At 37.1% G+C, this 24,798-nt stretch overlaps 2 protein-coding genes across 2 annotated transcripts in view; both read right to left on the bottom strand.

Annotated features, from left to right (window-relative positions):
• Window positions 1–9,284, bottom strand: LOC135684278 (cytochrome P450 3A4). The gene is made up of 6 exons (XM_065199769.2): window positions 9,144–9,284; window positions 5,958–6,310; window positions 4,268–4,476; window positions 3,562–3,835; window positions 2,420–2,714; window positions 1–1,558 (listed from the first exon to the last, which is right to left on the bottom strand). Exons 2-6 carry the CDS (start codon window positions 6,294–6,296, stop codon window positions 1,161–1,163), a joined length of 1,515 nt encoding a protein of 504 aa, XP_065055841.2. The 5' UTR covers window positions 6,297–6,310; window positions 9,144–9,284; the 3' UTR covers window positions 1–1,160.
• LOC135684279 (glucose-6-phosphate exchanger SLC37A2) overlaps window positions 9,144–24,798 on the bottom strand; it is a 30,859-nt gene continuing 15,204 nt past the window's right edge. Inside the window, exons 6-23 of the mRNA XM_065199770.2 lie at window positions 23,704–23,839; window positions 23,068–23,088; window positions 22,310–22,365; window positions 21,499–21,591; window positions 21,007–21,080; window positions 20,563–20,600; window positions 20,087–20,179; window positions 19,620–19,685; window positions 19,085–19,175; window positions 18,033–18,107; window positions 17,474–17,559; window positions 16,630–16,678; window positions 15,889–15,962; window positions 13,836–13,914; window positions 13,696–13,733; window positions 13,379–13,432; window positions 12,898–12,959; window positions 9,144–12,354 (exon numbers count right to left, since the gene is read on the bottom strand). Of these exons, the coding sequence (XP_065055842.1) occupies window positions 12,261–12,354; window positions 12,898–12,959; window positions 13,379–13,432; window positions 13,696–13,733; window positions 13,836–13,914; window positions 15,889–15,962; window positions 16,630–16,678; window positions 17,474–17,559; window positions 18,033–18,107; window positions 19,085–19,175; window positions 19,620–19,685; window positions 20,087–20,179; window positions 20,563–20,600; window positions 21,007–21,080; window positions 21,499–21,591; window positions 22,310–22,365; window positions 23,068–23,088; window positions 23,704–23,839 (1,279 nt within the window). The 3' untranslated portion in view covers window positions 9,144–12,260. The remainder of the gene's footprint in view (window positions 12,355–12,897; window positions 12,960–13,378; window positions 13,433–13,695; window positions 13,734–13,835; window positions 13,915–15,888; window positions 15,963–16,629; window positions 16,679–17,473; window positions 17,560–18,032; window positions 18,108–19,084; window positions 19,176–19,619; window positions 19,686–20,086; window positions 20,180–20,562; window positions 20,601–21,006; window positions 21,081–21,498; window positions 21,592–22,309; window positions 22,366–23,067; window positions 23,089–23,703; window positions 23,840–24,798) is intronic.

Here is a 24,798-nt window from a genome sequence, read left to right as displayed (position 1 = left end):
AATATCGCCTCGCTTTCAAGTTAGAAAATCACACATCCCATCAGACCTCCATACCTGTACACATGTTTATGTACGCATTGACGCTGTTCGCCAGCCACTACAACCTCCATACACTGGTCCATACAAAGTTCTCGCCCGCCATGACAAACATTTTGCTTTAGAGATACGGGGCAAGCGTGAAAACATCAGTCTTGATCGCCTCAAAGTAGCAAACCTTGATACCGACATCTTGCCTTCGCTGCATCACGAGGTAGCGCTCTCCTCCGCATCTGTTGAACAAGCACCTCCGAACATTTCCATGCCAGCAACATCCCGCACTACCCGCTCCGGACGAACAGTACATTTTCCTGATAGACTCGTATATTGACAGTTCATTTTCTTATATAGCTTGAAAATTTTGTTTTGTTTTTTGTAATCTATTAATCGAATGCTTCTCCTCCGCTTGCATTCTAGGGGGGGAGCTATTGTAGCGATAAAGTATTTACTCTGTTTATAGTGATGTTAATTTAAACTGTTTATCTCAGCTTTACATTGCTACATTGCGCCATGCTTACTCAGCCTCTCTCGTTTCTTAATCTAGAACTTTCCATCTCCATTACATCATCATTACATCATATCCACACATCCTTCGTCAGCAGATTTATTTTTAGAGTTAAAGTATAAATAATCGTAGATCAAGAGTAAGCTCTCTTAAAATTGAAGCAAACAGAACTCGATTTTCTCTACGCGTCTTCTCAACACACCAACGGGTGAGATCGTTTTAATTTACTTTTTGTTAATAGTTCTCAACTGAAGATAAAGGTACGAACTATTAAAAACTCCCTGAACCCGATTTTGAACTCATCTCGAACACCTCTCCGTACGACAAAACAAAACACTGTGAGAAAAGGCGTTCCGTAATCTATGTCAGGGCTACTTTCTGTTCCAGACTCCAACGTGCGCGGCTTTTCCCCATGGGGTTCAAACTTTGAGTCTAAATAATTAGTTACCCTTAATTGAAATAAGCACAAAAATGCTACGAGCGGATTCAGCGTACCAAAAACTACAGAAAACATTCCAAATATAATTTGACCTGATATACACTTTAAATGCCACTTTTCGCAAAATGATAACGAAAAGCTTGGGTGTAGAGTCTAGATTAGTGTCCTGCGGACATAGTGTCATTCTGAAGGACCTTGCCTCTTTTTGAACTGAATCCAAAGAGGTTCACCTGGCGACATAACTGTCCTCGATTCCAACATAACAGGGACCGGTGTCTCTGAGCAACGTTCCATGCGAAACTTCTGCAACATTCTAACAAGAATGGTCCTCATTTCCATCTGCGCAAAACGCATTCCAATACAATGTCGTGGCCCACTTCCAAACGGCAAGTAAGCAAACTCGGTTATGGAATCTTTGTTTTCTGGTAGGAACCTCTCGGGTTTGAATGTATTTGGCTCAGACCAAAACTCTTCGTCTCTGTGAAGCGAGTAAACGGGTATGAGGACGGCCATGTCTTTCTTGAAACGCACCCCATTAATGACACAAGATTCTTTCACTGTTCGACCAGTCATGAAGCCTAAAAATATCACGCCTTTCGTTAAATTCTCTAAATTTCACTTCGCAATATATCGATGTTTAACAGACCCCCTCGAGTGCTGTCATTTGAAAAATTGTGCTATTTGAAGAGATGAGCTTTATTTCATTTTGATTCATTTCGACAGGGTGAATACATACAGTAAATTTGCATAAGGGATGTGCCCTGCTTAAAAACGTACGTAGCCTAATTAAAAATTAACTTGAAGATCTAGTATATAAGATGAAAAGAAAATAAAAGTAAATAAAAGAAAGAGAAAGGGACTCTGAAGTTAAACACGTTTACTGAATAGATGAACGATCTCTTTCGTCCTTCAAGAACGTTTTTAGTCTAGTTTGAAGGTGCCTGGGAGCAGTTTTTATTTCATGGCTAAACTGGTTCCAAACAAAAACTTCATACCACGCACTCAGTACTCCTTTTGTCATAAGCAAAAGATGATCTGATTGGTTCAAGCAAACAATGAAGTGTCATTTCATAAAGACGGGTCTTAACAATTTCTCAGCCTATCTTATTGCAGAGAAGATATCAATATATGGATCATATGTTAACTGTGCGCCCATCCTTTAACTGTCCTCTTTCAAAAACAGACACCGCGGAGCAGGGGGGCTGGGGGGCTTTAGCCCCCCCACTTTTTGCAAAAAATGCCAAATATTAAGTATCAAACTACCAGAAAAGCCTCTTTTTTTACGGTTTTAGCACCCCCCCCCCCGTCGAAGGACGTATTCTTCAGTATTCTTCACGTTGATGCTTTGCAACAAGAAAAGGCCCTTCACAATTAATTACCGCTCCTGCTTAGAAGTACAAAAAATGATTCTGCATCAAATAAATTCTGGGTTTTCTTACCTGGTGGGCATAAGCGCATGGTCTCCGAAATACATGCTTCCAGGTAAGGCATATCTTTGATCTCGTCATATGTAACTGTGTCCATCGACTGACACACGTTCTTAATTTCTTGGAAGACTTTCTCTTGGATCTCTGGATATACAGCAAGATGGTAGCAAGTTAGGCCCAGTACGTTGCTTGACGTATCGTAACCAGCTAACATGAAAAGCACCATTTCACCGATGAGCTCATCTTCTGTCATTTTATGCCCCTTTTTCTCGGGATGTTGAGCATCAAGCATGTTTTGAAGCATATCCTAAAGATACAAAATATTCCAAATGGCCTGCTAAATTTCTCAAAATCAGTGTTTCAAATGGATTGATATTATCTAAAAATCGCAGAATTCAGCTTTCATGCATCCTTGTTGTTTCTTCATTATGAGTAGCTAAACAGAAATCTTGTCTTATTAGCACAGTCTAATATTACTGCATTCATCAAACGAGAAGGGTAACTTCTTTTAGCAAAGATTGACGAAAGTTATTGTCCATAGAAAGAAACAAGCTGGTGAAATTCGAGTGAAAGGAAACCCAAGGACTGCGAACACTTCCAGGCGACAAGTTTCATATCACGGGAAACCGTGAAAATTTCGAAAAACTTTTAGAAAGAAATCTTAGTAAGAGTGGACATGAACTGTTATTGAAGAATACCATGTCAAATATTTTTCCCTTATATGCTATTTCAAATAACTAATAGGAAATTATAATTGTTATTTAATAATAGTTACATATTTTATGCTTTTACTTCGTTTCTTTGATAATATTTCTAAATCTGTATCACATCATGATTAGATGTATAATGAATAATGGTAGCAGGATGATCAAACAGCCTAAACTGTTATGTAGGGAGAGCTTATCAATACGTATCATAGACGCAAGGTACCTTGTTGAGGGTTGATAAAATTTAGGGGGGGTGGGGGCTAAACTTGCTGAAAAGCAAAGAACATGATAATCTTTATATGATTTTATGTTAATTTTAGGAATTATTGGGAGGCATGAGCCCCCTACAATCAACCGCTCTCGTGGTCCCTTGATTCAAAGAGATACGAGGAATAGCCTGGAGACTACCTCGATTCTACATTCAAAATGGTTAGCAGGTGAACTCACCTCTCTCTTTTCCCCGTCACTTCTTCTTTCTCGCAGAATTTTCTTGGCAATGTCGATCACCGGGCCCCAGTGCAGTCCCCATTTGGACATTAGAAGTGACTTGCTTACTTTCTTCCCGATCAAAGGAATCCATAATGCTATACTAGGCCACGGCTTAGGTGTCATTGCTCGTTTTACATACGAGGTTACCTTCTCATTAGGGTTTGTCTGGCAGTCGGACTGAAGACCGTATGCTGCTGACAAAATCACTTCCATTGTGACCGACTGTTGCCATCTAGAGTGAAGAAAAGTATATTTCGATCAGGCGAAGGGATCAGACTGTAGGAAAGATTGGGTGAGGTGATGCCATTTCTATGACCAGTGCCCAGCACGCAGAATAATTTTATTTAAAATTCTTTGATGTCGCATTTCAGCAAAGGGGTAGGTTTGAGTGCTTCCTATAAGTTATTCAATTAAAATGCAATTTGCAAGAAAGACTGTACCCAGTTCGATAGCTACGTCTTTGTAATTATGGAATATGAAACATTTTTAAAAAAATGCACTGCAATCATCTGAAAACACATTAAATGCTCTATAAAAATAAATAAACATTTCTTCCTTCGAAATCCAACAACGCTTTTGACGTTGCAATAGAAAAGGCAAAGTATGCCGCCAAATTGTTTACCTAGCCATTGATAGCAACTAAAACTTCATTACCATAACTCACTTGTGTATATCAATAACTTGGTTTTCGTCTGCGGCTTTTCCCATTTTCTGAACTATCGTGTCCCCGGCTTCATGCATGATGTACATCATATTCTTAAGCTTTCCAGATGTAAAAGCGGGGGTCAAAATACTGCGAAGGTTTTTCCAAGCTGGCCCTTCCACTGACGTGAGCATACTTTTTAAAGGTTCAGGAAAATCAAAGCCACGGTTCTTCAAAATTAAAAAAAGCCTCATTAAGTGTAACGTAGGTCAGCAAAAATGTGCTACGACATCCCTGTAGCTATTTAAATGCATTTTAGGGAAAACTCATTGTGATTAAAGGCAGTATGTGCCCCATTGCTCTTATTATCTCTTTTCATCGTCATGATATTCATGCATCGTTGATTTAATGCACAAATAAACAATCAGAATGAAGAATCACAATAGCGCAATTTCCCTGAGCGAGGAGCTGCTATGAAAGATTAGGCACAATAACTTATGTCGGATGCTAAAAAAGGCAGAGGCAGACCCTCTGAAGGCGAGGCATTCAAGTTAGAATTAGCCAATCACAAAGGGGACAGACTGCCTTTAATGTTCTAAGGCAGCCACGCCCATCCCCCTCCCCAATGCAACTGCACTGGAGCTTGACTCGAAAATTTAAGTACGTAATGATTGCGAAAGGTTAATAAAGATAGAAGAATTGCACATTGTCGTGCTCCGAATAAAATTATCAATTTTTAGACTAATACTTGCCCATTTTAAACTGTGGCTACGGGAGGTTTGCTTTTCATTGCTAAACCTACCTCTTCAAAAAAGTTGAGCAAACAAGATTATCCCGAGAATTGGGTTGCATACAGAAGTAAATTCTCTGCAAACCTCAACATGACACTTTCAGTGACGTTATTTGTCTCTACTTTATCAGTTATTGTCATGATTTCATAGAAATGATACATAACTGATGAAGCTGTCATATTCTAAGATCCATTGGAATGAAAATCCGAGAAGACGAATTTCCGAAATGAAAGAATAATCCATAAATACATTCAAAATTAATCAATGCACGTGAGACTTACATTAACTGGTTTAAAGACACAAAGCTTTTTCATGTTGGTTATGCTTCTTATATTTTTATGTCATATTCTTGCAACTTCACCTGATGAAAATTGATTCTGACTGAAATATCGCCAGTGCAAATAGGACAAATTGTTTGTGTTCATTTCCAAAGAGAGGGTTTGAGAAGGTCAGGGCTGCATCTTTTGAATAACTTGTATAAATTTCTTCCCATTCGGTTCTATATACCCAGTCCTCATTCCCGCAAACATAGCAGCACACCATGAAACGACAAATGGTACGATTCCCTCTTTAATGCGACGAGTATAAAATACACGGTAGTTTTCTGCCATCCTTGAAAAACTGGTAAATCATATGATATTCCATCTCGAATACAACTTTTAATTTACGTGAGGTGCACTTCTAAGAAAGTGTCATATATCGTTTCAGATGTTGATTTTAAAATTTTTTCTATTTAATTTCAAATATTTATGTATCATCCATATGTTGTTACCTATTTCTAAAAAAACGAAATTTTAATCTGCTGCTGAAAACGTTTGTTGACTTCATGGGTTATTGCCCTGCTGTTACCTCTGCCTTGCAACCAGCATCAAATGACAAACAAAAACTATTGGTAGCAAATGAAATTGAAAAAAACTTACGGGTCTACCAGGAAACTTTTCAAATTCTTTCACCATGATCTGCTTCAAAATTTCAGGGTCTGCAACCACAATTGATGGCTGCTTCAACAGATAGAAGCCAAAGACTTTTCCATACTTGGCATGACCTTCTTCAAACAGAGTGTGGAGACTTTTCCATTTGCGGAGGAAGAGGAGAAAATTACCAACAAAAGGTAAAGGCTTAGGCCCTGGAATGCCCAGCTGCTGCAGTGCAGTGAAATTCACAACATAATGCCAATACACAAGAACAGTGAACAGCATCAATGACGTAACAATCCAATGATCCTTGACTATTGCAACTGTCTCTTTTACTAGATCCATCCTTACACTCTTTTCTAAACAAACCAAAACAATATTAATTGTAGTCAGTAGCAAGTCATGATAAAAATACAGCAAGGTGAAATACTAGCGCAAAGTTTTAAATACAGTATCATGTTAGTGACAAGTTCAGTCATATTTCTCCCAATGAGAGTCACATATCTCTGACCTGTAACTCTACCTTTGTTCACGTTAATGCACCTAAATGGGTTCTTATTTACTTCCAAACTGTAAGGGGGGCGCTTATCGACGTTTATATAGTTAGCTCAGTTGTGAAGAAGATGGTAAAAAAGAAGCACTGGACTACGATTCTCGTGCTATCAGAAAATAGAGAAGACGCAAATTATTGGCAATCAGCCCCGATTGACTACTTTTAGTGAAAATCAAATAAAAACGGATCAGCCAGCATGTTCTTTTGGTTTCACTCTTGATAAAAAAAATGGCGTTATATTCCTTGAAAAGCTAGAAGTCTCATTTTGAGATAAACATTGTAATAAATACTATTCTCAAGTTTCTCTTGAATCAGTGAAATATGTAAAAGTTAAACAAAGAGCAAGAAAGTTATGTTATGTTATGTTGTTTAGTTGTTTTGTTTTGTTTTGTTTTGTTTTGTGTTGTGTTGTGTTGTGTTGTGTTGTGTTGTGTTGTGTTGTGTTGTGTTGTGTTGTGTTGTGTTGTGTTGTGTTGTGTTGTGTTATTTTAATTTTGTTGTGTTGCGTTATTTTAATTTTGTTGTGTTGCGTTGTGTTTTTCAGGCCTTTCACGTTTCGAATTTCACGCAAGCTGTAAATCGAGCGGCAAGATAGTTTGAAAATTATAAAGTGGGTAATTAATCGTAAATATATCATTAAATGATTTAACATGTTTTGAACAGAGGTAATAACACAAGATGATGAATTGCTTACTTGCTTATACAGTCAATTTTAAAATCAGTTATTTACTTCAATGATAATCATTATCTTTATCTGCTGTTTCACCGCTTCGCTACTGTTTTCGTTACTTTCTTCGCTGCTTTCCTTTCACTCACTTTCGATTACACTGCTGGGCACTTGCCAACTTTCCCTTGCTTTTCTAACTTTCTTCTTCTTCTTTCTGATTGTAAATTGATTTCAGAGGCTCGCTCTATACTATACCATATTTTTCTTCTCGACTCCAGTGATGAATTCGCAGAAGCCATCAAATTTCATTTAGTCTATCATGCTTCATTGACAAGGGTTGGTTGAAATGAATAACAGTGACCGTGCTGAAGGCTATTTCGACTTTAAGAGTTTGATTCAGAAATCGATATTATGAGACTTGATTGTTTACAAGGATTGGATATTCCTTACACCGGTCAATCATAATCGACGTCCAGAGATCTCGATCTACAGGCAGCTATATGTAATAGCTGGACACATTAATGTTGAAGCTTTATCATTCCCTGGCAGCCTGATTAGGCTCAGATTCAGCAAATTTCAGCGAAACTTCAAAATGCTTTTCGACAAAAAGAACATCTTCATTTCCATAGTCATCTTCGCTGGTCCAAAACAGCGGATCAAACCATCGCATTCTTGTATATACTTCACTGCTATAATCTTCGATTCTTGCTTTAACCTGATCGATCAATTATGGATTAATTTTACTTTTGATTCTTTGTACAGCTTTAATGCAGGAATTCTGGGGAAATTGATTCATTTCAGCGCTCACCGTTTAATACCGTCTGTTGTCTACAAGCTTTCCTATGTTTAATTTTCCATCTTCTGAAATGACAAAACGAGGCATGTAGCTCTCCAAAAATGTGTCGCTTGTCCCCATTTTAGTCAAACTTTGCTGCGCTGCTAAGGTGGTTCTCACAACAGAAAGAGACACTTCAAAGGGCAAAAATTCTTACTCGAAATCTAATGGCATTGGAACGATGTTCTTCAGCAAATCAAGGTAAAGCTGGGTTTGTAACAAAAAACCTTTAAGATTCGAACTTCTGTAAAAGACCGGACACTTTGGCACGTGTGTCGGCATTGTCGTATCTGATCTGATGTTCTCGTGAAGATCCTGAAAACCTCGCCTTATATGACTTTCAAATTGTATTCCGTGAATTTGAAAATTGCAAGCCAAGACTCTACAAAGTTTTTGAACTCCCTGTTAGCAAATGCTGACTTCACTGGTAATGCTATTCGACGGTAAGCGCAATGGATAGTGAGTAGCCAAGGTCAATCTCTCTTTAATTGTCTTGCGCGCGCGAGATAGACCGCTTCCGTGACTAGTGCGCATTCGCGCGCGTCCGACTGAACTGTTGCAATGTCGTGTTGAGTTCTGTTGTGTTTTGTTGTATTATGTTGTGCTCAGTTAAGCATAAACAAAATTTTGGTAATATTCCCCTTTTCTTAGACATAAGGCCCTATCGCAATTTGAAATACTTCGGAGATGAAATTACATCCATTGTCATTTCAACAATTCTCATTGCAAGCACGTCAAGAGATCTTTCACCCAAGTATTACGATAGAATGACTTATTTCAGAGACCGGCCCTAGGATTCTTTGAAGACTGCAATTTTGTGAAAAACTGCAAAGCAAGCTGTTATCTTTTTCATACACCTGACAATTAAAGACATCATGGGCGTAGAATACATTGGGGCAGTATTATTCGGGAAAGATCCAAACTAAGCAAAACGTTTACCATTTGCTTCACTCATGGAAGTCGTCGATTGTTGTCTATCACATTAGCTGAAGCAGAGAGTTAGACGAAAACAATAAGTTAAACTATTAAAAATGCAAATTTTGTGCAAACAGTTTGGAAATAATGGATACTTGATTCTCGAAGCTTTGAAAACAAAGATATATCTATAACAGCCGGCTTATAATGAACAGCATTTACCTGCAACAAAAATTGACTTCTTTTAATCTGATAAACAGCAAACTTCTTGTTATCTGTTCAGGTTTCAGCGACTGTATGGCTGCTAGGCCTACTCGATGGCTTGCTCGGTATTTGCCTGCTGCAAACGTCGACTGCTCAAACTTGCTGAAGATATGCGGTCACAGAATTGTCACTCGACCTTTCTTAAGGAGTGGAGCCCCGGTCTTTATGTAAAAGCCGGGGTGCACTGCCATTTTGTAAGCTTGTAAAACACTTAAGATGTCACATTATTAAACAAACCTTTGTTCTGTATCGAAACATAATCTTCTTCTTTCGAGTAATCTCAAGTAACCTTCGTGCCCAGTCTTGTTGTTTATGGTCATCCCCCTGGAGATGTCCGGGGAGAGTATTGGAAGAGGGTATATTCAAAGCTAGTTAAAACCAGCAATGCAAGAGAACTAAGGGGAGGCAGACATTTTGAAGTAAAGGGTTTCTATCAAACAGCTTCATTAGTATTAGTAGAAGTTTGAATTTCTATTTTATGATCAGAATGATGACATATTTATTCATGCAGTACATATCCCAAGAGAGGGGCGCAGTTACTGGGGACAGGAGCACTACAGCACTGGAGCTTAAAAAGGACAACAAGTTTCATTTTCTGTGGAATTTTAGAGGTCTTTTATGCCCTATTTGATGACTATTTGAGACCACGCAGGTCAGTGAGAGTTAAGAGTCAAGACAGCGTGGCCACCCCGTTTATAAGGCAGAGGATAATTGCTGCCTAAGGCTTTAATCTCCGGTATTTACATACCGGCGCGACTTCAAGAAAATTCTCTAGAAAGCCATGTATTTACTTTGCACTTGCTAACCATTTGATTGAACCAAAATGAAAAGGTGTTACTCTCTTAGAAGTAGGAGTGCCGTGCTATTGAGTGGGAAGTCTCAAGCGAGAAACGATATTCAATCTCTTGACCCGAGAAAAAAAACTGCCTTGTATGTGTTCTCAGTACCACTTATATTTCCATAAAAACTTTTCTCTAAATACTCACTGAAATCCATTTCGTCTTTTCCTCTGAAGAATCACTGGACATAAAACAAGTTTCGCCTACTCAGAGTGAAAAATTCTGTACCAGCGTGGATATGGATAGCGCTAAAGTTCCATTATTGCCACGAAAATCATAACAATAACAAAATAATCATGATAGTCGTAGGATAGGCATTCAACCAGATAGTCAATAACTTAGCAACCGTTGAAAATTTTAAGAAAGCTCATTTTGCTGCGAAGGAGCTTCATGCCCTTGTACTGCAACGTTGTGTATTCATTGATGGTTATGTGGGCATTTACACTCGTATCATCCCGCTTGCCTGAGACTGTTTGTAGTTTCAGTTAACTATAAAATAACTTTTCATCTCATCCTAAAGGGATGCTGGGTCTCTTAACCGAGATCCCACGCTTTCAAAGACAGTAGCGCAATGAGAGGGAGGTAAAAGACAGCGGACCTCCCCCCCCCCCCCCCCAAATGGCAAAAATCTCTTTGGAAAAGGGGGTTTTATGGCGTTCCAAGGGTATAAAACCCTTATATTTCCCTTGCTCGACTCGCCATTTCTCCCCAACCTTACCACCCTGGCTACGCTACTGTTTAATAATATGCAGGGGGGACTGTGGCAGTCAAGTTTGTCCTAGGTTGCCGAGACTTCTTTCTCGATCAGCTCTGTTCCCGGCAGAATTAGGAGAAGAAGTGGTTATACTTGGAAAAATAATCGAAACATATAGAAACAAAGCTAAAACGGTTTCAACGTTAACAAAAAATCCAAAGGACGTTAACTTCACAAACTTTCCATTGCGAATAAAAAATGCGAATGAATGATTGAACTAGAATCGTTGGTTTAAAAGCAGTTTTATTAAAGGATGAAATTCACAACATAAGCAGTGATAAAGTAATAAAATAACGTGACACATTTAAAGATCATTATAGCTGGTTACATTCAACTTACTTAAATCGAAAAAACAGAACGATTCAACTCTAAAACTTTGAATACCAAGACAACACTTCATCGCAAAGCTATCATCTCAAAAACCTTTATTCACAACAAATTTTCTGATTAATGGGGAAAGCTTTTGTTAAAATCTAGATCTACTGGGTACAAATCTTTTCAGATGCGATCTACTTTCTTTCGGTTAAACGAAGCCTAAAGGCTCTTATCGCAAAATATTTAAACATCAAAATTTCGGAGAACAACATTTTTTCCATTACCAATTACGCGGTAAAAGTTTTCAATCTAAAAGGCCGTTACACAGCTCGAATTGATTAATCGTTTATATAAAACATTTAATTACAGGGAATCACAACACAAATCAAGCATCCCTAGAAAAATTCACATGGGACCAAATGATTAAAAAGCATGGAAATTTTGCGTGTCTCGTCTTTTAAGGGGGAGGGGGGATCCCAAACCTGTTTTGAGGTGGTTCCTCACTAAGGGGAGCATGCAAGCGAATTTTTTACTTCCTGGAAGTTGCTTATCGTCGATATTCATATGGTTGAAAAGGGATACATTTATATACTATCTTAGGGTATTCCCCTCAAAACCAGGTAACTCGTAACTTACCTCTGCCATTACCTCAAGTTGATGTATCACAAATGCCCCCATATCAGTGATCGTATGGATTGAATAAACTGATGATACTAACTAGGTAATGACATGTACACAGATAATAAAACTAGGGCATATCTATTATTATCATTAATTCTTTGATTTAAAGTTGGCAGTTAAGAATACATAGCTTCATAGCCCGTTTTAGCAGGTATTTTCTTGAAAACCAAATATTTAGTTTTTGAATCTATGAATCTATGATGAACCTAGTTTTAGTACAGTTAATGAAATTATTCCTTCTATATGGACATTCTTGTCTCTTAAATACAAAAAAAATTAGTTTTTCACGCCAGTTATTCTACATATGTTGCCATCAGACAGTACAGGGGTAAGCGCTAGACATTTTAACGAAAAAAAAAGTATATTTCTGAAAGCAATTTTAAAATAATCTTGTGTTTAATCACATATTCTATATTTCCTATAAAGAAATCTGGTCGAATCAGTAATAAAAATGCCAAAATTCAATATGAATATCAATTACAACCCTTAAGCGCTTGTCCGACTCGTCGTACTGTCATTGTCCTCAAGTAATGGATCTCTTTCCCCGTCTTCTTTGAGGGCCTCCTCTTCGTCTTTGCGCCTAAAAAGGGCGAAATATACCTCCAAATCGTGAAAGAATAATTGTCCGGGTATAATATGCAAAACAGAGCGAAAAACCTATCAGTAGGTTTCGGAAGAGTGACTGACGCCTTACGTTTGCAGTTTTAAAGGCACCATGTCAAAGTCAGTCCACCGTTTCCCAGCTCTTTTATGATCGAGAAAATACTAAGATTTAGATTTACGTTACCGATTGGATACGTCGCAATAGGTTTATTGTTCAGTCCAGCCAATGGGGAATTTGAATGGCCAGCGAAATGCGTCGGGAAATAGTGCCTCTAAGCGATGGGAGGACTTCGAGTTTTGAGTTGAATGCTTGTTAATCAGCATACACAAGATTTCAGAAGGTAAAAATATGCGAGATCGTGACTGCTATTCTTAAACGGTCAACGTTATTGTGTTTGATGCAGCTCTGAGCTGTATCCATACCCAACAAAAATTATTGTTAGCAAAAATAAAGTGTATGATTGGCATTTTGTTCGCAGTAGAAAAATAACAAAAAAAGAACCCGATATGGAAAGCTTACCTTTTGCCCTGTACAATAGCATGACATAGCCTAATTTCGTGATAAACTTGTCTTGTGAGCAGCTACAAATGAGTGAATAAAGAACTTAGAAATTCGAAGTAGTAATTGAACATTGTAAGGCTAAATGATCGATAATAAAGCAACTATTTTAACAACAATAAGAAAATAAGGTAAAAACAACATCACCTTGAGAAAGACAAAACAGTGAAAGAGGGATTGCAGTTCTTCAAGAGCTGAAGTTGGTGGATAAGCATAATACTATCCTCTTCTTTGATACAAAGTGTTGTGGAACTCACAACTAACTTAAAGTGGCAGGTTAGCGAAAAACATCCCCTATATGTTATCACCTCCTGAGCCGGCTGCCGCATAACGGCTGATATCCAAGGGGAAATGAAACCAGTAATCGACAGTAGATATGTTTTAACGATAAATACGATAGAAGATTAGCTCATGAGAATCTTCAAGGAACATTTCTACTTACAATAGCTGCAAAGATATCAGCTCCTATGAGAAGGTAGAATATTGAGTCCCAGCCCTGCAAAAATATTGAAAAAATGACAGTGAAATTGCATAGAATGAAAATTTTTACGTGGCACTATCAGTCAAGGATATTGAATTTAAAATTGAAGTGTTCTCTAAACGATTTTACTATAAAAATTTCTTAGACAACGCAGAAAATTGTTTGCTAAACAGAACTATCGTCTTATTGCTGACAAATGACTTCTAATTTTATGCATACTGTTTAAGGAACAAATAAGTAGAAATATGTGAATGTAGGATTTTGTCTGTTTTACTCACATGTATGAGCCCAGCGAGCAAGGGTCCAGTTGCAGCACCTATGGAGGAGCGACGAATAATTTAAGCGGAGCGAAGAATGTATTGCAAATGGAGGATTTTCAGTCTGACAGATAAAATATTTACCAAAGAAAAAAACTTACCAAACGACCCTGTTCCATCAATTATCGCCGTAACAGTTGCCATTGCTTTTGTGCTTCCTTTCAAGCTTTGATGGTTGCCCTAGAATAATTAAAGGCATCACTAAACTTAAAATCGTCAGATAACGAGGTAAAGAATATCCTATAGCGTAAGTGGCATAATGACGTCACGAAAAGTGGTAGTCCAAAGCCTTTTCGGATCCAGAAATCATACTTCAGCTTGAAAAGAAAACTTAAAGGCCATCTGTCACGACGTTGATTGATTGATTGTAACAACATAGGGGTTTTTTATTGTTTCCAGTTCCCCTTTAATTTATCGCATTGTAAAAAAATCTGGCGGAGCGCTGGAATCGTGTTTAGGCTATTGTTCCAGCTATTGTTCTCGTTAACCAATCCACAACGAGACAGATTGCCTTTAAAGCGTTCAGTCGACATTTAAGTACTCTCTGATAAGCCTTTCATAAAAATCTCATAGCTCAAATTGTTTTAAAAAAATATTGAGAATACTAATACCCAAGTGTTGCCCAGACCCTTTATTTATAGCTGCCAGCCTCTTAGTGCTCTCCTATAAAATTATCTTAGCTCTTCTATGTTATATTGTAGCCTGTATGTTGCTATGTTCTGAATTCATCCTGCAAGGCTCAGAGAATTTATACTGGTCTAAGTGTTGTCATTTTTAACTAGTTCACCACAAGATTCCACATTCAATGCATCAGCTTTATCTTGAATTTATCCTCAAAAACAAACCATTTTAACTTAAACACAGTTAAACCTGCTTTTTTCCGTGCTTATGTAGTCTTGGGGCCAAATTGTCTACTTCTCACCACTTTCTTGACCTTTAAAACTACGTTTCTTATCTGTCTATCTAGCGTATCATCTTTATTTCTACTTGAAATAGTTCGACAGATTATAAAAATAGGCTCTTCCAAGCTGTACCACTTTCAAAGTTAACAAGATATCTAAGGCCGAAGTGCTGAGCTTTCAAAGGTTATTTTTGGTCAAATTTCTACATTAAATCGCGTACTTCAACGATTAAAAAAGCTGTAAATTAATCCTTTTTACTAACCGCAGCATGATGACAAAATTGAAAGCTAGGATAACTGAGAATAAAGGGCTGTTCAGCACTTTAGCTCGTGAGTATTATATGTTTACAGCGGTAACCAGTCTAGTTAGAGTGTAGGTCGAATGACTAATCGACAAAATATTTCTATATTAAGGAACTAATGCATAATCCACAAGGGCTCAATTACTTTAGGTAGACGAGATTATTTCACGTTCAAAAACTGATTCAGAAACTGAGCGACTTATCAATTTTGTGAAATCATTTTAGGTCGACTGAGCAAAACATAATTGACTTTTTAGCTAGTTCTTTTACTAGTAGCGGACCTTTGAAAGTAAAAAATATCGTAAATGCGGACCTTTTATGAAGTTTATATCAGCTGTAAACTAGCTAACAATCTTGACTGGCAAAAGGCCACTAGGCCTATGAGTAAAATGCTTGCTTCCAGGACCTGCGTTCACAAACAGTAAGCCATCATGATATAAGTGAATGGAAGGTGCAACACAAGTATGAAAGCATTCACGGTGAATAAGAAAGGATTGATGCAGCTCTCTGTAAACTTCCATCCGTATTTAATCAAGAATCGAGTTCATTGACAAGCAAACCATCACATCAGAGTATAGATACAAACAGGTTTATAGTCAAGTGGTTCACTCCAAAGCACAAAGATCACTGTCTAATGTGGCCTGGAGGCTGGGAAGGGGTGGCTTTCCTTTTCAGTTGTATGGGGGTGTGAATTATATATCTTCGGATGTACCAATTTCTACACGAAGAATTCTCAAGATATATTCAAATGTTTTCATCTTCAAACACCCCATTTCTGCCATTGTCCTTGATAAAATAACTAGCTGAGGATTTCGGCACTAAAATGAGGGTTATCCAGCCAGCGCAAATTTTGTCTTAAAATCAATTACCTTTAATAGCGGTTGGCAGCGTTGCTCAAATCCGAACAATAGTAAAATTTAAGGGAAGTTACATCGCAAGAAATGGTCTTACCAAAGTTGCTGATACAGCAGTTGTGATGAGGGCATAAGGTCCATTTACAAAGATACCAGCAACGATCATAACCGCTGGAAGGAAAGCGATCAAATCTCAAGTGGCAAACTGCAAGCATTCGCATGCATTATAAACACAAAATTTATCACATAGTGGAATTAAATTATTAAAAAATCTGCTGGAGCCAAAAAACTTCTCAGGGGTGCCGGGAGGGTGCTTTGCTGTAGGAAACTTTTAGAAGCCCCACTCAAGATCACACCCATTGTCCTACCATATATTCTTGCAGTTGTGTTAAAGATTCTTTGTTGGGTAAATGAAATCAATGAAGCTATTCACTGACTCTAAACGGCTAAAACAAGTTGCTCATTCATGGAAAATCATTGGTGTAATAAAGGGGTTATTTCGCATTGCAAAGTAAGAAATTCGTTCAACCAAACAAATGCTGGCTTGTTTAGTGAGGCTGAGCTTCCCAAAATAAACACAAAGGTCATTACTACTTTTGAGAAGTTGCAGTGTGAGTTACTTCACAAAAAGAACTATCAACTTCTCAAAAATGTGTTAGAGTTGCTGGGTATCCATTTTAAAAATAGCGCGAGAAAAAACAACACCCCGTGCTAATAAAGCATTTTTAAATTGAACAACAGCCTGGGCTTTTGAAAAGCTCCATTAAGTGGGCCTAAATTCATTAAAAGATTTCGAGTTATCTTCATTGGTCCTTCCCCAAACTAATAACAAACTTACCGATATAAACAGTTAAATTTGTACTTCCATAAAACTTGAAGATAAACAGCTGAAAAATAAAAAAATCGATTACATTTCATTCAAATAGACAGAAAATTGCCTCATAAATTGAAGCGCAGAAACACTCTACAGATCATTAAGATAAAATTGAACTGATTTTTACTACCAAGACCCGAAAGCCCCCTTTTTATGCCCCGTTCAAATGCCTTTCTTCAATTCAAATAAAATGTCCTTAATTGCATTCAAGTGATATGTATAAATCTGCTTTAGAACATTGTTGCTATTCCGAAAAATTCTCCACAGGATGCTGAAGCAGATTCATGGCTCGGCCAAAACACTGGGGTTGCGAGGAATCGCCTGTTTGAAAAATTCCTCATTTAGAAAATTCTCCCAGCTTGTTGAAACCAATGTACAATGGCAAGCTATCACGATAAACAGCCTTATAAAAAGTAAAATGCATACCATATGTGCATATTTGCATTCTGCATAAGCTACAGTGTAGCAATTAAGGGTATAGGCCACTGCGGAGTTCGCGACGCCATGGTGGAGTTCTATTGTTCGAAAGCTAATTCAAATCGACCAGGTGGGGAAATCCAGCAAAAAATTCATTGTGGATAGAGGCTGTTATTTTATTATTTTGGTCGCAAAACTTCTTTAAAATAAAGGTGAATACTTTAAGTGAAAATCTGAATTTCGTTGATTAACAATGGACGTTGCTTGAGCTAAAGAAGAATTCACAAATTTCGATGATATAGGCTGCCATTGAATTTATTGCCACTTTAACCCCACTTGAGTCATGGCTTCGCGAACTTTGACATGGTCGATTGCCTTTTTCTCTCCTTACCAATGGTGCTGCCACAACAAGCATGACCCAACAAGTAATGCCACTACACTTCGACTTGTCCGAAATAAAACCCGCCATTATTCCACCTGAAAAAAACAGATACAATGAAGTATGACAAGTAATAGTCGAAGAATAAACAAACAAATATAAAAAATTGAAGAAATTTGAAAAGAAACTTAGCAAATATAGTTTTAAGTTTAAATTTCTATTTTGTTCCCGATTGAGTTTAAGGATGCGTTCTTTTGCTGCACAAGCTATGAAAATGAGCAAAAATTACACTTTGTGCACTAGCACTTATGTGGCTCATAAATCCCTCATTCTTGAAAATTTTCTCCTCTTCTCTTTTCTTAATGTAAATATAAGGCTAAAATTGATTGCCATAAAATAGATTCTCTTAACGCAGGTTATCAGCATTACCGTTTCTAAACACATCTAGCCCCCAGTTTAAGAATTCAAAATTTCTCAATTTGGTAAGTTTTGCCATAACTTAACCTTTTCCCTCCTAGATTTGGAGGGTGTTTTGGAGGAATTGGAGGTGTAGGAATTTTGCGAAACTCACCAATGATTCCCCCGACATCAAAATATATGGATAAATCGGCGGCTTCTTCCGAACTAAATATTCTTCCACCAATAACTGAAAGAAAGTTGGGCGCCGTTGGTAAACAATTAAAGTAATAGCATAGTTTGAATAGAAAAAGCACCATCAATTAAAGTTAAACTCTATGAAAATTGATATAATTTAGAACCAAAAATCGTTATAGGGAGTTCTCGAAAGCTGAGCATCTCTCAGACCGTGGCCACGAAATCAAGAATCGTTAAATGTTGTCATATGCTTCTGATAAAAAATCACTTTTACCAGATTGGCCAGAGTTATGGATGCAACTTTATCAACTTAATGTTTACAAATATACATGAAATCGCAAAGCAGTAGTTTTCTGCAAGTTCCTTGCTGCCTTAAGATTTCAGAACACTTTCAAAGTTTTGATAAAACGATTGCTGCAACAATTAGAATGAACATGAGTTTATTTCCACGAAGATATATCTAATATTAGGATAACATTGCATTGAAAACCAGCATTATTTGTCTACAGACGGTTAATACTTTTAGTTGTGGACGTAAAATAAACTGATAAACATAAACTGATAATGGGAGACTTTCTTAAAGTAATTCTCGTTTATACACTGATAAAATATATTGGTAAAATATATCTTTTTCTAAGTTATTGGCCATATCAAGAGAACTGAAGCTAAAAATTATATCTTAATCTTGTATCATAAGAACAAAGCCAAGGACCATTTATAATAGTCCTAGGATGTAAGATTCCCGAAAGCCAGTAGTGAGGGGGAGACAAGAGTGGGTGGACGCATCCCCCCCCCTCAAAACAAAACTATTTTTAAAATAGGGCGTTTTCTGGCGTCCCAAAGGGTGTGGACCCCATTTTTCCATCCCTTAACTCGCCTTTGCACCCCAACCCCACTTATGATAAAAGTTTGTGATAAAAGCATGTTATTTTCAAAAAGCTGTCAATTAATGCTCTTTTTCTGAAAATGCAAAATTGAGACAAATTCAAAGATTCTAATTCGAAGATATGAAAAAACAGTTTTTCTCACCTGTATTTTTGGTGTAAAATGGCAACCAGTAAAGAAAAGTATAGCTAACCAACTTGGCAAAAAATAAACACAGGGAATATTCAATCACACCCTGTGGAAATTAAACAAAAATAAATGTTAGAATTGATCTGAGACATGATATTATCCGATTATAAACTAAACTCTACAGAGACCAGACTACAGAGACCCACAGAGATCTAGACATTTTTTGCAGCTTTAAATGTTCTTTAAACTGAAGTATTCTAACTCGCTTTTTTGCATGCAAAAGCTTATGGGATACAATGCGACAAATGAAACTGCACAGAAGAGATAATCTTTAGAAACGCGTTTAACAAAGACGACTTCTTATTGGTTTTCTAATCTTTCAATTTTCTCTCTGAATATCCCTAAATGCTTCACAGTGTTGATCCTGAACGATATTTAAAGATCAATGTTGCAACGTTGCAGGGAAACTCGAAACTCCGATTTTACTTTTGTATTGAAATAGAACTTTATTGAAGATATATGTGCAATGTAATGTTTATTAAGAACTCACCGGAATTCGAAGAGCCCCTATAAAACTGATTGCCTTGCCTTCTCTTGATCTTGTCAGTGACGTCGACTAGAAAAGCATACAAATCCGATGAAAGGTGGGATGATCACCTCATTTACTATAGTGAAGAAGTGGGGGGGGGGGGGGCAACCATGCACTTAGTAACAAAGTAACTTTATTCACAGCAAAGATTCTCTCCAAGGATAAAACATTCTGTTCCACCTGGGCTTTTTCCCACACGGCTATAGAGATGGGTTTTCTCGAAACATACAGTTGAATCCCGTTATGTCGGATCTTTAAGTAGGATAACAAAATGGTCTGCCTTAGGAAATGTCAGACTTTTGACTTGAAAATGGTAGAAAAATCCAATAGGAATTGAAAATCAGGCCGACTTGGCGAAAGTCAGAGCTATCCAGGGTACGACTTGTAATTGAAAAAAGGGGGCAGATTACTTAAAAAAAGTGGCATACCAATGAAGATGGGACAGATTTGATACGGCCTTTGTTTCGCACAACCCGTTCCGGCATATCTTCATTCATTCTTACAAAGGTTGAATCCCTCATCTGCAAACAACATAGCATGTAATGATATTAATGTGACCCAACAGAATTTTAAACTTCATTCCTATACCCTAAAAACTCTACGAAGAAAACGTGGTTGCTATTCGAGAGTAAAAGAATAGTGAAATGCTTGAGTTAAAAGGATCAATATTAATTCAGTTTATGATAATAAAATTTTATATATAATATATTTTTAAATATACATGAAAAAATATTTGAGGAGGAACTGCCTATAGACTATTAACAGAAGCAAATCAGAGGATAAATTTGAGAGAATCAAGAAATCTATTCCATATTTCAATTAACAGATCAAGTTTTGGGGTGGTTTTCAAGATTACTAATTTGAACAGAAGAAGTTGAAACAAATAAAGATAAAATTGGCTTACTCGTGATCTTTCGGGTATGATTCCGACGTAGGAAGGTTCTACAAGAAATTTCAGGGAATGTTGAGAAGGCATGTGTAAACAAATTTATATTTTAATGCATAATTTTTATCTTTCCTCTCTCTTCTCTTCTCTTCTCCTTTCTCTTTTCTCGTTTTTCTTTTCTTTTCTTTTCTTTTCTATTTTCTTTCTCTTCTCCTCTCTGCTCTTTTCTTTATAATGGCTATATCACTCTCAAACTGGGTAAACTTTTCAGCTTGCACATTAATTTTGCTTTAATCTGTACCATATTACAAAAACTACGATCAATTTCGGAAAGCAATATTATTATCACAACTAAACAAAATCTAAACATGTTTTATAATGCTCAAAAAGAGTGGTAATTGGCACTTAAGACAATCCTTTTCTAGTGGCAAAGCAAAGGCCTAAAACCAGATAACTACTCACCACTGACGAGAAATAACACGATTATTATGCCAACACATATTATGATGACACCAGGCACGATGAATGACCAGCCCCTGTAAAATAAGAAGACAAAATCTTCAAAAGAGACAGGCTGGTGAAGAAAGAACAAATAAAAAATTTCAAAAAAATTTATTCTTTTTTATATGCTTATAAAATTTTGCAAAACATACAAAAGTTCACCTGACGATACCACAGGGAGCATGCGAATACATAGAAACCCTGTGGCAGTCTACAATCAACATATAAAACTAAATTAAGTACAACTTGAAGATGCAAAATGAACGAGAAAAAATTAAAAGAAACTATTTTAAGAAAGAGGAGAGAGGAAATATATTGCTTGTTTCGGCAATTTATTAAAAATGTTTAGAGGCCTGGACAAATCTCAACAGATGCAAAAACACAAACAAACAAAAAGGCGGCATGAGAATAAGCCAAAATTATCACCACCCAAGAGACTGAGCATGCACGTACCAACGATCACCAGACCATATTCCAGCCACTGCAGAGCCAAGTATATTTCCAACTGACACATGAGAATTCCATATTCCCATGATTAAACCCCGTCTGTAAAAGAAAACAAGTCAGTGAAGTATAAGACCCCGTTTACACTAGCACGGATCCAAATGGATCCGTACCCAAACTAGCACAGATAGGCCTCCCGTTTACACTAGACCTGTGGATCCGTACCCATTTGGGTCTGCTATCTGGACCCATTTGGGATCGCTTTCCAAGGTGTACTCATTTGGATCCGTGCTCGTTTAGGTCTAGTGTAAGACCCCGTTTACACTAGCACGGATCCAAATGGACCCGTACCCATTTGGATCCGTTCTAGTGTAAACGGGGTCTAAAATGTGATTGATTTTCTGATAATACCAACTTTCAAACTTTAGTCAAACCTTTTCAGTACAAACTTTGATAAAAAAACTAGTTACGAAAAGGAAACGTTTGATGAATTTAGAAATTAAGAAAAGAAAGATGAAAATTGAATTTGTGTACTTCATATTCATAAATCATAAAATAGGACAGGTCGAATAAATGAGTAAGGAAAACAAGTAGGTCACAGTTTCAATGAATGAGAAGTCCAACATAATAAGAGGTAATTTAGAAACGTTTAGAGCCTGGCTTAAGTTCACGATAAGCCTTAAAACATAATAGAACAACGTTAATAAATACCAACATATTTTACACTTCATTGAAGAGTAGGATACGGAGAAGCATTTCAAATTAATGCAAAATAAAACATTTGATTCAATAGATCTATTACTTTGCAAAAAATTGTTACCTTCCTTCGCCAAACCAGTTTCCAACAGCAGCAACAACACACGGCCAGCCACTGGCCTAAGGTAAAACCAATATGATAGATTTACTGTAAACTCATACCAATGATGATAAGTGTAGATCTTACTACCATAAAAACTAGTAAAATATGTGTGAATTGAATGTTTAAAGTTTTTTCGGATGTCAGGCTCAAAACAATCCTTTGATAGGAATATTTCCCCATTATTAATAACCCTACAGTCGAATAGGCCCGTAGGAGGGAGAAAGGGGCTTCTCGGAAAATAAGACTAATAATTTTTTGCTGGGTTGATAAATGCTGAATAAAATAGAACGGGAAAATTAACAGCTTCATGGATACCATAGCAATTTCCTGAATCTTCATTTCATTTTATGATTACAATGCCAGTGTCAGAGGCTTGATATCAGGTCCCAGCAATAACATGGATACTCGCCCCCTGTCCACCCACCAACAAGTAGGAGCCAGAGAAAACTTCGAACATAGGTACTTTTCAAGTTTTCTCTACGTGTAGGGGACCACCTTCACCTTATACAACCCCAATCTTCAGGTCCATTCTAAACTCAAGTCAAAGCCAAACAAACTAATTTCAAATCAGCCTCAATATAAAACTGGTCTCTAAACAGAACCCAAGAAATTTCACTCTAAAAAATATTTTCGATAATTTGGTCTTTCAGAATTTTCATAAAGAAGCTGTTAAAAGAATATTTTGAAAATCAAAAAATCTGATTAAAGCTAAAATTTACCTGAAATATGCCAGTTATAACCTGAAACAACAGATGAAATATGGTCAAAATTTAAAAATGCATTGACAATGACACTAAAGCTAAGCGAATCTTGAAGCTGGAGGATCAAAACAGGCAGAAAGCAAATGCTTTCATGTAAACAAACACTCGCTAAAAGCGATGGATTCATTAACATAAAACAGTCATTTTATCTATAATACCCTTTTCCAAATAATTGCTGCGTATAATGTAGAAAATGATAATATACCAAGAATATTTTCTAATTTGGGGAGCGGTACGGATATCTTGCAGAATTGCATTCTCCAATCTCCTTAGACCCATTTTGCATTCTAAACATGTTATCGTGAACATTAACTTCATTGTCAACACAAGTAGAACAGAGAGCTAAAACAAGTGAATATGCTAAAATATGCTAATGCAAGAAGTTTTTCAAAAGACGTTTGACCTATTGACATTGGCGTAGGGAAGACAGAAGGGGCGCAACCCCCTCCACCCTTATCAAGCAAAAACTAGCAAATCCTATAAGGGAAATTTAATCTCAATGAAGCAGCTATATTCGGACAAGACCAATGCTAAGCCCCCCCCCCTCTCAACCTTTGGCCTCCGCAACGTCGATCCCTATAGACGTAAACTTACTTGCATTCCAATGAAATAAACTAAAGAGTGGATGTTCCAGAAGTACGCCATGCCGAACAGACACGTAAAAATGCCCGTTACTATCATCCCTGAACCAAGATACAAGCGCAGGCTAGTGTGTTCAGCTATGTATCCACTATAGAAGAGAGATGAGAAAACACTAGGAAAACTTTGCAGCATTTCGGAAAATAATACATTCGCAACAAAAAGAATTGTTCTGCCGTTTCTACTGTGTAAGGCTTGGGTAATTTCTAAAAGGGGCCTTGAAAAAGAGAGGGCTATAATGGAAAAAGGGGATGGACATGTGGCCTTTACAGTTGGATAGTATCTCAACGAACTTTATACCAAAACCTATTGAGCTGTCAATTTTGCTTTGCAGACATTTTTTAGCCTTGCTTTCAGCAAGTCGCAAAGGCTGCCACGGGAAGAAAAGATAAGAACCGGAAGAGCAAGTTTTAGTAATTGGAAAAGCTAACTTTGAAATCAGAAATACAGTACAAGAACCTGTTAGGCCAAAATCTTAAATTCAGTTCTCCTAAACATAAGAACCTTATCAGGCTAAAATTTCAAAACAGGCTCTTATACGCGGGTTTTAACTGTATTAAACGATAAATTTCATAACCAGATTTTTTAAAAAGAATAAAAAAGGAGCGGGTTTTAAATGTAATTTCGTTATAAAGATTATGGAGATACAATCCAACTGCAAAGGCAACATGTTCACCCCAAACTTTTGAAATATAGAAATATCTGCATGTCCTTCTCTCTATGAAGCCCACTTCAAGAATCTGTGGGGGCTTATTCGATAGGAGACTTAATAAAGAACGAGGCTAAACAAGGCTTTTATGGTAGTTAAATCAATGAAACAAAACATCATGCTTTTATGCCTTTATCAAGCATAAAATTGTTGTATGCAATAAAATGCGGGTAAATAAAGTTACAAATGGAACCTTTCCGTTAAATATAGTAAGTTTGGCAGATATCACTTCTGAACGAAGCAACGGTTAAGCAGGATACATCAGGAAACAAAAATGCCTGTTTTTATCGAGTACAAGCCTTCAACAACGTTACCATCTCCTTAGCAAGACAATACATTGG

This window comes from Rhopilema esculentum, chromosome 21 (genome assembly GCF_057945365.1).
Source record: "Rhopilema esculentum isolate cy_ngs chromosome 21, ASM5794536v1, whole genome shotgun sequence".
NCBI classification, from domain to species: domain Eukaryota; kingdom Metazoa; phylum Cnidaria; class Scyphozoa; order Rhizostomeae; family Rhizostomatidae; genus Rhopilema; species Rhopilema esculentum.
The sequence above is the reverse complement of the archived record's forward strand: the minus strand, read 5'-3'. Positions and strand labels throughout refer to the sequence as shown.